Genomic DNA, 15,247 nt, shown 5'->3' on the forward strand with positions numbered 1-15,247 from the left:
GTGTCTAAGCCAATAGCAATATAGCAACAGCAAACACATGATGTGATCTTTCTCTGCTGTATACACAGCATAGCTAATGAGCATATGCACAGTCATTCTGTTCTCCTAAATGCCAGACTTACTGTGCCTGCACAAGAGTGTCATATATGAGTAGTAAGTCCAGCACTTTTTGGAAGCAGAGCTTTATCGCTCTTATAACACCACTCACAGACAGGATGTGCTCATAGCCTGCTCAAATCCTACTTCTTCTCTACTGCAAAGCACCCAAGAAAAGAGGCTGGCTGCCTGCACACCACTGCTATTCCCAATCCTGCTTTGTGCTGAGACCTCTCTGTGCAGGAAGGAACAAGCTGCTTTAAGAATAGCTCTGAAGCCAGAAGAAAGCTGCTCTCAGCTAACATCTTTCTTCCATCTGTCAAATGAGAGCATGTGTTCCCATTATATGCTGGGAGAAGGAGCCATACACTGAGCATCCCACACAAAACCAATCCTTTTTCTTAGATAAATTCAGAGATAAGCTAGGATAATTGTCATTAAAAAAACACCTTTTGAGGAACCCCCAGAAAAGTCACTTGCTCATAGGTTTGGGATGCTGAAATAGCTGGACAATGCTCCTTAGGTTTTCTATGTAACTAAAGTGTGACTAAAATTTTATGCCATGACTGTTACTACTTTCTTAGTCAATTAAGCATACACTGCACACAATTCTTTTCTCATTATTTTTTTTTTCTCAAGGTATTTGCAACTTCAGTATCTTTTTATATGTTGTCTCCTCAACATATGTGAACTTCCTTTTAATAAAGCATATAAAATCCTTCTCCAAAAATTTATTGATTTCATTTTTTCATACAAAAATCTTGAATGCAACATTAAATTCTGCTATGAAATTTGCTTTAAGACTGATGCCATGTATAAAATACTTCCATTTCAAGAATTAATTTTGTAAATGATATTTCTACTAGACTGTCTTAACCTTATGTTATTAAAATAAGCCATAAAGTGCTCTAGTTATTATTCATGTGAAACTTGAATAACTTAAATTACATTGGTACAAGATGAGAATTAGAGCTACAAGCTCTAATCCAACAAAAAAAAGGGCATTTTGGAAAGAAGGATTCTAACTCAAAGGTTTTAACTCTACCTACCTACTGGTGAATATATCAGTTTTCCCTCTTATGAAATGTTCTTCTTAAATACAGACTTTCATGGGAAAACATTTTGAGAAATCCAGGTAAACATACCTTTTATACCAGTTAAACACTGCATAGGAGACTACAATGATTAATTAATCTATATTTGGCCAAAATGTGGGTATTTTTCCCTATTTAAAACTACTTCAAGCTCTAGAGAATGGTTCCTAATCAGGACACTGGTGTTTGACATCTAGAAATTCATCACTCTTTAGGAAGGCAGCAATTACGAGCAAAAAAGACAGTCTTTCTTTTCAGCTACTAAATACCTGTTGCATTTCCAGGCTGCAGAGAAGAATATGTATCAGAATAACAAAAGGAGCTTTTAAAAAAGGTATTTTAAAGCCTTCACAATAGATTTGTTGCTTGAGTTTTACCCTCTAAACTTACTCAGTGCTGCCTGGGACTTTAAGGAAGTGTTGTTTGATAGGTGTTTTTTAAAGCACTTAACTTCCACCTCAAAATATGAGCTAAAAAGTATCTCAAATCAGGAAAGATTATTAGTAAAACTAAAAATAACATCATCAACAATGCCATTAAGCAAAAGCACACAGAGTCATCTAGTTTTAAATTAAATGAGGTACAGAAAAGAGGTATATGTTCAAAACAAACAAACTAAAAGAATTTTTATCTAATGAGATTCAAATTAGTGAGACTCCAATTATGGTTTGAGGTCTTAATATATTTAGATGGTATGCACTATTTTGAATGCATGATGACAGAGCTGAACTTATCAACACACAATATTTCATGGTTTGTTGCAAGATGTGAAAGTGTTTTATGTCTTTAGCAAGCTGTTGTGAATGCAAGGGTACATTACATTACATAACACTTACCATGACCCTAATTTTTGGGCTCTATAACTATTCTGCCTTCAAAAGAACTCACGTTTATATAGGAAATTATGTGCTTTTACAATGTAAGTTCTCTTACATTGCTGAGTCATTTATGCGGAGAAACATGATGCACAGCTTCAGCTTGCAACTGCCTTTGTTTTGGTGTAACATCCTTGCATCAAAGACATGTTAAAATGTGGTCCTTAGGGACTGCTTTTTGAGCTCAACAGGGAAGATGCTAAAAACTATCTCACCATTATTCAGCACATGCTTCAAGCCATTACTCAATTATCTTTGGTTCAGAATTCTTCTGAGTAACTGCATTACCATCTTGTTCTCAACTGGTTTCAAAAGTACCTCTAGATCTTAATTCTGTCTCACATTAAGCAGATTTTGAAAGGACTGCAGTTGTAGTTTTATAACAGAATCTGGTCTCAGCATTAGTAAACTCCCCAAAAGCAGACAGCAGATAGCACTAACATGATGATATATTAACAATTGATTCATTAATTTTGAAGAATGTAAACAAGACTACATGAAAGCTGATCTCTCTAAGAAGTATGAAAAACAGAATAAATAGATCATCAGCTAGGAGCTGGGCTAAAGATTACAAAAATTTTGTTTGAATGATAGCATTGCTGAAAAATTCGTAAATTCATAGATAAGCCTTTAATATGTTTTGTAATTAATCAAATGCTACTTTTAATACCCTACTTCTTGTACCATTTATCTCATTTGTCTAATACGGTACATGGCAAATGATTATCTTTAATGATCTTTGGTGTTTCTGTGCACAGACTCACACTGTAGTATATATGGATTGACTAACACCTCCAGGTACAGAAATTGCTTCACAACTTCTGATTTTCCCATACAAAAGAAACCCTTGTTCTCTTTTATAAGTCATCCATCCAGGAGCCTTGATGCATCAAAAAGCGTTTTCCAACAATGTCAGCTTCATGATCTAAACTGAAAAGTCTTTTAATAACTCTTGTCATTCTCCAGTATTATGAAACATCAAGCGGACTAATTTCTATTTACCGTGATTATTTCACTCATGCTGCTACCAGAACACTCAGTGCACTTTACACTTGGTTTTATTCCTGCCCTAGTATTTTGCCCAAAGTATCAGCATCACATGTGACAGCCTTCTGAACCTTACTGGTGTCTGCTATTTGTCATTCATTCTCCTTATAAAGTTTTACAAATTAAAGTAGTAATTTTCCACGCTAGGTCTGCTATCTCTTGTTTGGAATGGTAGTAGAAGCCTCCAGTGATATATTCTGGTGTGCAGAATATTCTATCACTGATTTTAAAATCTAGAATTTAAATTGGGTAGTGCTAAAAATGGTTGGAAAAACGGCTGCAAGTTTTTCCGTCCGCAGCTGAGAAGCAAAGTTCATATACAGAGCAGAAAATTAAATACGAAACCTGCAGGAAGTCTCTGCATCTCACATGAAAGACAGGTATTAGGAAAACAATGTTTCCTCCAATGCTTTTAAGAGTACTTACATAAGGGGCAAAGTATTTCCAGGGCAACTGCTATGTTAAGACAGACAATCTGGAGTTCATGGACAGCCTTATTTACACATATGTAATGGCAGTCTATAAATAGGCTGAAAGGCCAAAAACAATTCAAATACATTCTAAACAGCCATCACTTCAAATTACAGGTTTTACTTTCCTTTGCTTTGTCAACTACATCCATACAAAGGGAGTCCAATGCATTGACATTATATTATGCCATATTTTCATATGCAAAAAACGTGTCTACAGAACCAGTTATGTCTATCTCCATTCGACAAAGTGTTTTAAATAATGTCAAAGCTGCAGTGGTTGGTTCCCTCACTTGTATAATAAGAGGAACTATACCTTTGGGAGAAGCTGGATTGCTTGGAGTATTCTCTGCCTGTGCCCAGAGTTAAGGATTCCTATTTCCAAGAGATCCTGGTCCTCCATCACGTTGCTTCCCTAAAAATAGGAAAAAAAGATGAAATAAAAATGAAAAACTTAACAGCTGCTCTCAACAGCCTGAAACAGACCCTTCTGTCACACTTAAAAGAGAACACTTTGCTTAACTTACAGTATCTGACAAGAATAATAAATTACTGATGACTGGATTCATTTTCATGATGACAAAATATGGTGGAAGGAGCTTGAACCCATGGACACTGCTAGCAGCACTGCCAGTGGAGAAATTGTAGCTCTCACTCAAGCCAAATACCAGATGTGAACATCCTTTCATTTGACTGGAACCAAGGACATGACAATAAAATTGTTCAGAAACTCTCCATTTTTTCAATTCACCTCCTACCTCACCTAGCTATATACAATGTTCATTTTTCTCCAGATAGAAAAGAAACCAACACAGAATAAGATGAGGAGAGTGGATGAGCATAAAATTATTTAGTTCATTGATAGTAAAATGATGAAGAAAGGGACTGGTATCAACAAACCCTGTGCCGTCCCCATCCCCCTAAATTTAACTGCACCAGTTCAATCCTAACCTTACTTGTCACTGCTTTTATCTTCCTGCTCGTGGGCAGGTCAAATAGTTCCAAACATTCAAATAGCTGAAAAAGACCATCTGTTCAAATAAAACACAAAATAATTGCCCAGAAAAGGTAATGAAATAAACCTCCACAATTCAAGCATCTCTTCTTAGGAGATAGATGCAAAGATAACACAACTCCTAAATTCAAGGAGTCTGATACCACCTAGTAAGTTCAGCATTTGAAGGTAAATGATCTAAATGAGCCAGCAGTGACTATTGGAGGAATCCTTGGAGGCACTATAGTGGCTCAAAAGGGGAATCACAGAGAGGGATCAAGTCAGGATTACTGGAAATCTTGTGTTCTTTTTTTACCTTTTCATTTCAGAAAAAAATTCAACTTTTAAAAAATATATTTTATTTTTTAGAAGTTTCTAACTCTTACAGTTGAAAGCAAAACCTGAAAAAACAGATGACCTGTCCTGATCTCTTAGCCCTGTTGGAGTCTCATGACACTAACTGGCCACAAGCAAGAATTATCATTTGTACTCATTTAATTTGATCATGAAATAGGCTTTACGTGAGTAAATCCATGAAAACTTCATCTCTACCTTTCCATTTGGCTTGTTACTTCTGACTTAGCACAGCTCTTAAGAAGCAGCAAAATGAAAGGCAAATATGCATGTAACAGAACATGCTTAAACGCTTTGCTGAGTCAGGGCTTAATAAAGGATATAACTTCTTTCTGAATACAAAATCTCCTGTCCCAAAACATCATGGATTTCTTTCAAAAATCACACTGGAATAGGCAACACTTCACCCTGTTCAGCTGCTAAATCTTCACTCTTTTCAGATGGACTGATTAATTTACAGGTGTACCTCTGAGAACTCTCAAGTGCTACTCCACACAGTACCCTGCAAAATCTAGGCGATGTCTTTTTAAGGGAATCATGGAAACTTTGCAAAGCTATTATATTCTATTTTCCAGTAAGTGGTATGATTTAAGACTACACGTCCACAAGTCATACCCTGAAACAATCTGTGTGCAGCATTCAGAACAAGGCAGGCAGAAACCTGCTCTACAAGGAGAAGCTGTACAATGATGCTGGCTTCAGTAGACCACCCGGTGTAGGAGTGCATGCAGCATGGGCTGTGCAAACAGTGATAGTGATTAGGTGGGGGTAATACCCCCTTCACCTTCCTGGTAAACACATAAAAAGTGAAATTTCCTCTTTCTGCCTTTCCCTTTTAAGCAACCAAAAGGAGGCTGTAAATTTACATGAAAGACTCTTGAAAAAAGCCATCCATTTTGGGCTGGATTCTCCAGCTGCTGGAAATAGCTAGCATAACAGGATTTAAGGAAACTGAGCCAACTAAGGATCCAGTCCAAAACAAAGGCTATACATTTTCATTCATTTTAATAAATGCATCTATTTTGTTTGCAGCTACTGCTTTCACTTCATTTCACTGTTTTTAGATTTCACCTTCATTACTGCATGATGTTTACACACAATCATGGTGTACTCATCGCTGTTTACTGGTGCCAGTAACCTTGGCATACAGCTTCAAATATTGCAATGTTTAAAACTCAATTAAACTAACAGGCACAGGAAAAATATTTGCACATAGTTGCTGCATAGCAGAGAAAGCATTGTTTTATTAATTATTTGCTACTGTTTTTTTCCTTATTATTACTTAATGTATTTTTTAAAAGTATGTCAAGGTTACAAATGCAAATATTTAAAACTCAGGAAAGCCTGAAGTTCATGTTGCCTCCTTGTTCCCAGTTTATTAAGGCAACAACCTTGTCTTTCAATGTGCCCAGATTTTAGTGCTTTTGCTGTGTCAACATTAAATGTCAACAGTAGCAGACATTCATCCCTCCTGCAAAACTGATTTTATTGTCTTCTGCCATGGAGCTAAAACAACTTTTCATCTTTCCACAAGAGCAAACCAGGAAAACTTAAATACTTAGTAGAATCCACTATTGCTTAGCATAGAGGAATAAACTCATAGTAGCAGAGAGCTGCTGTTTGCTTTGCAGAAATACCTGTGAAGAGAAAGAAACAGTCTTTCCCCCACAGTCCTATCTCCCTAGTATCTGCTCACATTGCCCCACTTAATCCTAATCCCTGATTTTTTTTTTACCTGATTATTCCTCTCGTGCTCCTCCAGTCTCCTTCCATAGGCTCCTACACTGAGAGTGAAGAAAACCTAACTTCCTTCTGCAGCAGAGAAGATACAAGGGGAAAAACTCTCTCCCTGCTCTTAGCTTCCATCTAGTATATGCGGCGCCAAATGTAACCTCAATTAACTTTACAGAGATGACACGGTAAATGTAATTAAAATGAATATGAATGCAAGACTGTCTTGTCACATTATTTCATCCTTAAAAATAGTTGAGCTACATTAGCAGAAATATTCACCAAAAAGAAATTATCCTAGACACCTAGAGAATTTTAGTCCAAAGATTTAACTTTTATATGCTTACATACAAAACAGGTTCTTATAACAGAAAATATGGGACAACAACCTTTACTGAGCTTATTATGCTTTCTGCAATGAAAACATAAGAGACTTTGTGATATTGTAGTTTCTTAAGTCTATAGGAAAACTTAGTTGGAAGGAAAACTTATTGGAATTAAAGCCATAAGAATACACCAGAATTGCTTATACAAGGACAGATTCAGATCTCATTCACTTCAGCTTACAGTGTTGAAATTCCTGTATTAGTAATGTAAAATACTCTTATGAACTAGAAAGATGCTGATTCTGAAATTCTAGTTAGGAAAGAGTGTATCTGGAACCCTCCACCCCTCAGACTTGTGGTTCTGCGTGACTCCCAGGATCATCAGCTTTTCCCCTGTAAGTGCACACAGGAAGCCAATCCCCTGAGCAAGAAGGCAGCAGTTTCACAGAACAGTTGGGCTCAAGAACGAAGGAAAAAAGACTCTGCATGTGGGAGACTGGAGGCATATGAAAAACAACATAATTTTAAAAACCCAGAAATTTTGCAAAATTCTGAGATAGTTCCTATAAATAAGTTCAGAATAAAATGCATAATGATATCTTATGAGATAAAGATGTCACTGGCATTTATTTGGGTTGTTCAATACAAAATCACCTCTGGCATTCTCCACCTAAATACAGTCTTTCCCAAAAATTCTGGATTACACCTCAGGACCCATATGCATTCTACCTCCTGCAGGAACAAAAGAACTCTGAAGATTTGTCTCTGAAGATAATAAAATATGGTGATTGAAGAACATATTAATTAGAATGGCAGGCATGACTGTGTGTTTCCCATTCTTCCTTTTGTACCTATGTTTTTAATCTTCCTTTGCATATTTTCTGTGCTGGAGAATTATCACGAAAAATTCTAATGTCTGGTTCTGTCACCTAAGTAAAATGGTACAGAAGCTTTAAAATAGCTGGCGGATATATCACTAGACTTATCTGAAAATTCAACCACTGAAGCTGGAAGAGATGAGCTGTGGGAAACAAAACAACTGACTGAAAAAAAGAGAACAAATTGATTTTGCATTTAAAGCTTTCTTTCTCCCCTGCAAAGGAAAAAGACTGTTACATTAGAAATAGAAGATTTGGGGGGGGGTTTTGCCTTTAGGCTGACAATGCAAACTTAACCAGTTCTTTCAGTGTTCATCTGTGTCAGCAGAGGAAGAAAAGTAGCAAATCTGGTACCTAAAGTTGTGTAAGAGCTGCTGCTCAACAGACTGAGTTGAAGTCATTTGCTGTGCAGCCACTATTGAGACCAAGGTCAGCTGGAGATACAAAGTGCTACTGGAGGTAGCAACAACTTCTGGTAACATTTTATGCTTCTGATATACTGGAAACTTGTTTGACAAAGAACAGGATTGGTGTGGCTAACAGAAGGATGACTTCTGAGGTAAGTACCGGGTTGATGGGGCAGCAGTGGTGCTTGCATCACTCCCAGTGTGAAGGGAGCACTTTACACTCTCCTTTGCCCCCTCCCAGCCATCCATGTAGTAATCTGTGGCACCATCAACATAATGAGATCAGAAGGGACTCTGAGGAGCTGGTCCAGGTGGCATCTAGCATGCAGCAGTGGGTGGGATCACGGTGTATATGTATGAAAAACAAGGTCTGGTGGGTGTTTGAAGTGCCTTGCCAATGTCTGTACCAAAGTGTACTGCACTGAGTCTCACCCTGATGGACTGAGACCCGGCACTGCGGGAGCACAGCTGGGGAATTTCAGTGGAGTTGTGCAAAAGGCCTCATACTTCGGCTTATAGGGCTGCTGGAAATATGACCTGGCATAGAAAAGAAAATCTGCTGGGCTGTACACTTAGCTGGAGTATCCAAGAGTACCATCATTCCTGTCACTCAGATAAGAGAGGTAGGAGCAGGGCAGGAGCAGACGGGAATGTTCTTCCATTACACATGGTTGTAGACTGAAGTCAGAGACAGAAAACTGAGATCAACAGCACCAAAGATCTCTATTCCTTCTTACTTTCTACCATCCCAAATGCATAACTGGTGAGGAAGGGAGCATGTATCTAGTACCAATGGGAATAAGGATTGTTACAAAGCACGTCCTCAACTGCTCACTTAAACCAGCCTCCTCAATCTGAATTGCTTTGTTTCTCACCCACCTAACCCTAATATCCTTCCAAACTGCATCCCCTTGATACAGTGGACATCTAAACTGTCCTCTGACTCGGAACAAATTAAAGACATCTCACAATGTAATAAGGAACACACTGAATAACTAAGACTTTTCTTTTTCCTAATCTAAAGCACATGCCAAAAGGGTTTTTTTGACACAACACAGTTTTTCCACAAGGTAAAAGAACTTATTTCTTAGAAACTTGCAAGAAAGGACTAGAGAAATGTAACTTTCAGTAATGAGCATTGCTTCTTATTAGTGCAAAAATTTCAGGCAATGTGTCACATGTTTAATTTCTAAACAAGAACTGGCAGATGACCAGAATTTAGCAAGCTTCATTATAAGTGAAAAGGTTGCCTCTCACTAGTATTTCCACTGTTAACATGAAAACAAGATCTGTAAGAATGATTACTGAGTTAAATGCCCAACTTGTACTTTCAGGTCAGAAAGATTTATCAGATTCCTGAAGATACTGCAGACATTATTTCATCTAAAAGCCCAACAAGGTTTTGTTAGAAAAATCCCCTGCAGAAGCACAGAATTTTGTCTTGGGAGAAAGAGATTGATTATAAAATATGTTAGGAAGAAAGGACCAGGCAGGTTGCAAAATAATAATTTGACAACATTCTTCCAAAATTAATTTGCTGTACAACTACTGATGCTCATTCTCAATCCTCACCTTGCTCTATTGTCAGTCTTTACATTTATGAGTTTCTTAGCAATTAAAAAACCCACAAAACTAGAGAAAACTGGAAGAGAGTTTTCCATGTTAGTGTCATTTAATCAGGAAGTAATACAAACTACTGCTGAAATGTTAACTAAAAAAAAGGCCATTTCACTCATAGATAAGGGTGGGATCATAGCACTTCTGTGTACAAATTTGCAACCTGCATTAAAAGTGGTGGTGTAAGCAGGACCAGTTCAAAAAAGAGTCCCAGCAGACCTGAGGCCTGAAAACTTAAGTTTTAAAGATCTCTTTCTAGTTCACATTCAGCTCTTCCAGAAATGAACCTGAAGCAACCAGTGCCATCAAAAGCTTTTCAAATATTGACATTCAAATGAGCATATAGTCACATACATTTCACACAACAGGAATAGTTAATTAAAGTGTAGTGGTAACTAAACAATACAGATAGCTGGGACAAGGATCCTTGTAGGAAGAATTTCTGCTATTTTTATCCCTCCTCCATGTAGCACTGATTCATTACAACCAACACAATTGTAACATGCAAATTAGCTGCACAGATAAGGTGGCAATTGAAAAAATTACCTCTGATGTCACACTAGGCCCACTTAATTGCTAATGCTGTGGACCCAACTCTGTCTACCTATTTAGTCATAACAATTCAATAATATAATTACTAATACATACCTAAATTACATCTTAATGTCTTGAATGTATATTGTGAAGATAATTTCACTTCATTTGAGTAACGAAAATTCCAGAGGGTCTATATTGTACCATTATTCAGATTACTCTCTATAAATGCTGCTTAGCTTAGATGCTAAATTTCTCAAAGGACCCACTTTAAAAATCAATATTACTGTGAGCTAATTAACAGACTTATAAATTCTCAGAAAAATATTCCTTTCCCCAGTAAGTGTGTAAAGCTGTGGAGTGCAGGAAGGGGCAAAGATGGTATTTTCAGACATAACAAATACGTTGAATACCTACTCTGCATGTAATACGGAGTTTTAACCAGCTAACACTGGTGGTATTGTAACAAATAAGGAGATGATAATAAAATAACAAAGTACCTTTTGTAATAAAATTAGGTGGTGATTGCTGCCAGCCAACATGCCTTCACTAAGAGCAAACCGTGCCTGACAATTTTGGTGGCCTTCTGCAGTGTGGTTACAGCACTGGTGGATAAGGGAGGGACAACTGATGTTCTCTACCTGGATTGTGCAAAGCATTTGAAACTGTCCCACACAACATCCTTGTCTCTAAACTGAGACATGGACTTGACAGATATGCCTCTTGCTGGGTAAAGAATTAGCGGGATAGTTGCATTCAAAGAGTTGTGGTTAATGGCTCAATGTCCGAGTGGAGAGTAGGGATGAGTGGTGTCCTCAGGGACTGGTGCTGGGACTGGCAGTGTTCAAGATCTTTGTCAGCACCATGGACAGTAGGATTGAGCGCACCCTCAGCAAGTTTGTCAACAACAGTCAATACAGAGGTAAGGGATGCCATCCAGAGGGACCAAGACAGGCTTGAGAGGTGGGCCCATGTGAACCTCAGGAAGTTCAACAAGGCCAAGGGCAAGGCCCTGAACGTGGGTCAGGGAAATCCCAAGCACAAATACAGCATGGGCAGAGAATGGATTGAGAGCAGCCCTGAGGAGACGGGTTTGGTTGACATGACCTGGCAATGTACACTCACAGCCCAGAAAGCCAACCATATCCTGGGCTGCATCAAAAGAATTGTGGCCAGCAAGTCAAGGGAGGTGATTCTGCCCCTCTACTCTGCTGTCGTGAGAGCCCACCTGGAGTGTTGCATCCAGCTCTGGAGCCCTCAGCGTAAGAAGGACATGGATCTCTAGTCCAGAGGAGGGCCTTGAATATGATCACAGGGCTGGAATACCTCTTCTATTAAAGCAGGCTGAGAGAGTTAGGGTTGTTCAGCCCCTCCTCTTCTAGAGAAGAACTATATGATCTTTAAGGTCCCTTCCAACCCAACCTATTTTATAATTCTACGATTCTATGGAATGTAAAAACTCAGTTCACCTCTCAGACTGTCCTACACAAGTATTTCCTTCTCCATATTTTTATCAACCATAATATAATGTTTTTTTTAAAATGTGAGCCACCAAAATCACCCCAGAGAGCACAAAATGCAAAGTCAAAGATTCTAAAATTCTGGGCAGGATCCACATCTTAAAAATAGGTTATTCCCAGAAGGGGCCTGTCAAATAGCAACAAGGAAAACATGCCTAAGAACATACGTAAAATACATTTCACACACTTAATGCCCTGAAGTTATGACTGACATCTTCAAGCACTTGTTCACCTCCTGCCTGCAACTGAGCCCTGCTCACACTTGTGGCTTTACATTTGGGCTGTCTGGTATTCAAGCTCTCTGTTCTGAGCAGACAGAGCAGCTAGGAAACTGCGTCAGTCCTTTGTGTGAGTCTAGAAAGTAGGCCCTCCTCTAAAATGTCATCAGAGCTTGATCTGGTAGGAAGTCTCAAAGTGTGCCCAAGGCAGAAACAGGAGCACGACATGAACTGGCTTCTGCTCTTTCTTAAAATGTGTCGAAAGGAGGAAGAATGGCTTTACCTTTCTTTCTCATAGCACAGCCGACCTGCTAGAGGATTCATGCGGAAGGTGGGAGATCAGTTTTACCTGTCTTTCTCATACTCAAATTTCCTAAAAACAGAGGAAACTATGCATCAACTGTTAGGAAAGAGCACTCTGCGGTTGAGGAGGAGTTGTTCATTGGTCCTGTTGAAATTAAATTGCTGCGAGATTTAGTCAGTACGCCAGAAAGAAATATTATCCTTTAGACCAGTGACAGCTGGTTGTGGCAAATCGATCTTCTTCTGCTGTTTCTAGAAATGTTTCTAGCTTATATCTAGCGACTGACAAAAAATAAGCAGGAAAAAAAGCTAAAAATTCATTACTTTCTTTCATCCAAGTACCCTAACTTCTAAGCTACAGGCTCATGCTTGTGTTTCAATTTGAAAGAAAACAATGAACCAGATGTCCTTATCCAAAGGGTTGACTTGCATGTCAAGATCCAGGGAGCAGGACAGGAAATCCGGCCTCCAAACAGTGTCTAATGCAGGGAGGCAAAGGGAGGCACAACTTTCAGATATAACTCCTGCTTTGGAGCATCTCACTGGCTTCCTCTGCTTAGCATTGCAAACCCTTTTTCTACTTGCCTTTCTCTTCCTGTTAAGTTATGCAGGGTCTTCTTTGCCTAATTCAGTTGTAGACATCCTGCTCCCAGAAACAGGAATTCTACAGTCAAACATCATGATGCTCACAAATTCCTGCAACTCACTTGTGTTTTTATTATGGTTTTAGAGGCCTCACTTGGCTGTTTTTTTAGTCCACTCCATGTGCTGCAAAATGAAGGCACTGCCTAACATTCAGGTACCCAAATCATTTTCAGGATGTAGGTGCTAGTAACTGGAGGTTGTTAGGTTGACTGAAACTGCTGGTTTGTTTAATATTACTAATTATAATAAAATATGAAGCAGCTCCCCAAAATGAGAAATACTGGAAAATGAATGGTGCTTTCTATGCACCACTGATTTATTATGTTTAAATCTATTTTACAGTCCACCATGCTGCTTTTGATATGCAGCCGTGCAGCAAAGGTAAAAGGTAAGAGACATTGTAAGATAACAAGAAACTGCAATATATTACCTTCCTCTAGCTAAAAATTAGTGTATTTAGAGTCCCTGCCAAATATAGTTGTTATATTGAGAATCATTTTAACATATTCTAACAGATTTTGTTTGCTAGAGCAAGCACAAAAGATAGCAGGATTGAATAAGGTTTTGTCATCTCCCACTGCACACAGATACCTTTTACATATGATTTTTCTTATACAAACCTCTGTCATTTATTTACACAGTATGTACAGAGATATTACTAGCCAAATCCCTGAGGCCCAAGAGGTAAGCGGAGATGGTCTCCATTTTCTTCAATCCCTTTCTAAAAATAAGAGAACATTTGATTAAGGGTTGACATTTTTCTTTTCTTCCTTTGCTTGTTCTTGTAATTCATTTCACATGGGAAGTGGGCTGTGTTTTTCCTTATCCCTTCCAACTCAGCAGCCAGGAGGCTGGCTTTGCGGGCCCACTCCCGTCACCACGGCAACCAGCGGATTGCTGTGATGCAATCCCATGCACTTTGTGTCACTACACAGTGCTATTGTTCTCCAGTAACCATTTGGGACAGGCATGTCAATATTCCCACAAAGGAGGATTGATCACCGTTCCACTGGTCATCCTGTGCATCATGTATGGACATCACACAGCATCACCTTAGGATGTGCTTCACTTCCCATGCAGTGACTTCAGGAATGACTGGTTATGAAGCCTACATTCAGCACCAAGCAGACCCTGCTCCTCAGAAACATTGCAGGAAATCTGAATTGAGGCTGCAGTTCAGAAGCATCAGTATGACCATATTAGATGAGAGCAAAGGTCTCCCTAACTCATTGGTTCAGTGTTTCTGCTAGATGCCAAAACTGCCCAGAAAAGGAAAATATATCAATAATTTACCTTATATATTTTTTTTTTCACTCTCATCTTCGGGCTAATTTAAAGTTAAGCACATGGGCATTTAACTACACCAGAGACTGAGTGATATATATATATATATATACACACACACACATATATATGTACATATATATATGTATGTATGTATATGTATGTATATATACAGCAGGCAGAAGACCTGATTTTCCTAAATACAAGTCTACCATAAATTTGAATGGATACATGAGATTCAGCAGCTCTTTAGCATTTGGAGGAAACTGATTTACCATGCTTTTTCTAGACTGCAGCAAAACATGTCTGCACTGCAAAGCTCTCTTTTTTTTTTTTTTTTTTATGTATTGCAGAGATGACAGAAACCCTGGACTATCTTTCTTACAAATTAACTTTGGGAAGATATAATCCACAAGAATAGAAGCAAAAGCATGCCCTTCAAAACTGTGTTATGAAAGCAGACCCAAACTTGTAGAGATCATGGAAGAAAGGATATTTAGCATCAAGCCCTATACTTGGCACTGGTGAGGCCATACCTCAAATCCTGTGTTCAGTTTTAGGCCCTTCACTACAAGAAAGACTTTGAGGTGCTGGAGTGTATGCAGAGAAGGGCAATGGAGCTGGGAAAGGGTCTGGAGCACAAGTCTGGTGAGGAGCAGCTAAGGGAGCTGGGGTTGTTTAGCTTGGAGAAAAGGTTGCTCAGGGGGGATCTTATTGCTCTCTACAATTACTGGAAAGGAGGCTGTAGCCAGGTGGCAGTCAGTCTCCTATGTTACAAGCAACAGGACAAGAGGAAATGGCCTCACTTGCACCAGGGGAGGTTTAGATTGTATATGAGGAAAAATTACTTCATT

General features: G+C 38.6%; 1 protein-coding gene across 9 annotated transcripts in view; it reads right to left on the reverse strand.

Moving 5' to 3' along the window:
- ANKS1B (ankyrin repeat and sterile alpha motif domain containing 1B) overlaps nucleotides 1-15,247 on the reverse strand; it is a 413,072-nt gene that overhangs the window by 163,082 nt on the left and 234,743 nt on the right. For all 9 annotated transcript variants that reach the window (XM_042026379.1, XM_042026406.1, XM_042026397.1 and 6 more), the window contains one exon: nucleotides 3,899-3,997. In XM_042026379.1, the coding sequence (XP_041882313.1) occupies nucleotides 3,899-3,997 (99 nt within the window). The remainder of the gene's footprint in view (nucleotides 1-3,898; nucleotides 3,998-15,247) is intronic.

The sequence above is a fragment of the Corvus kubaryi genome, unplaced genomic scaffold (assembly GCF_017639235.1).
Source record: "Corvus kubaryi isolate FWS band 111438036 unplaced genomic scaffold, C.kubaryi_AGA036_p1.0 129, whole genome shotgun sequence".
In the NCBI taxonomy this organism is placed as follows: domain Eukaryota; kingdom Metazoa; phylum Chordata; class Aves; order Passeriformes; family Corvidae; genus Corvus; species Corvus kubaryi.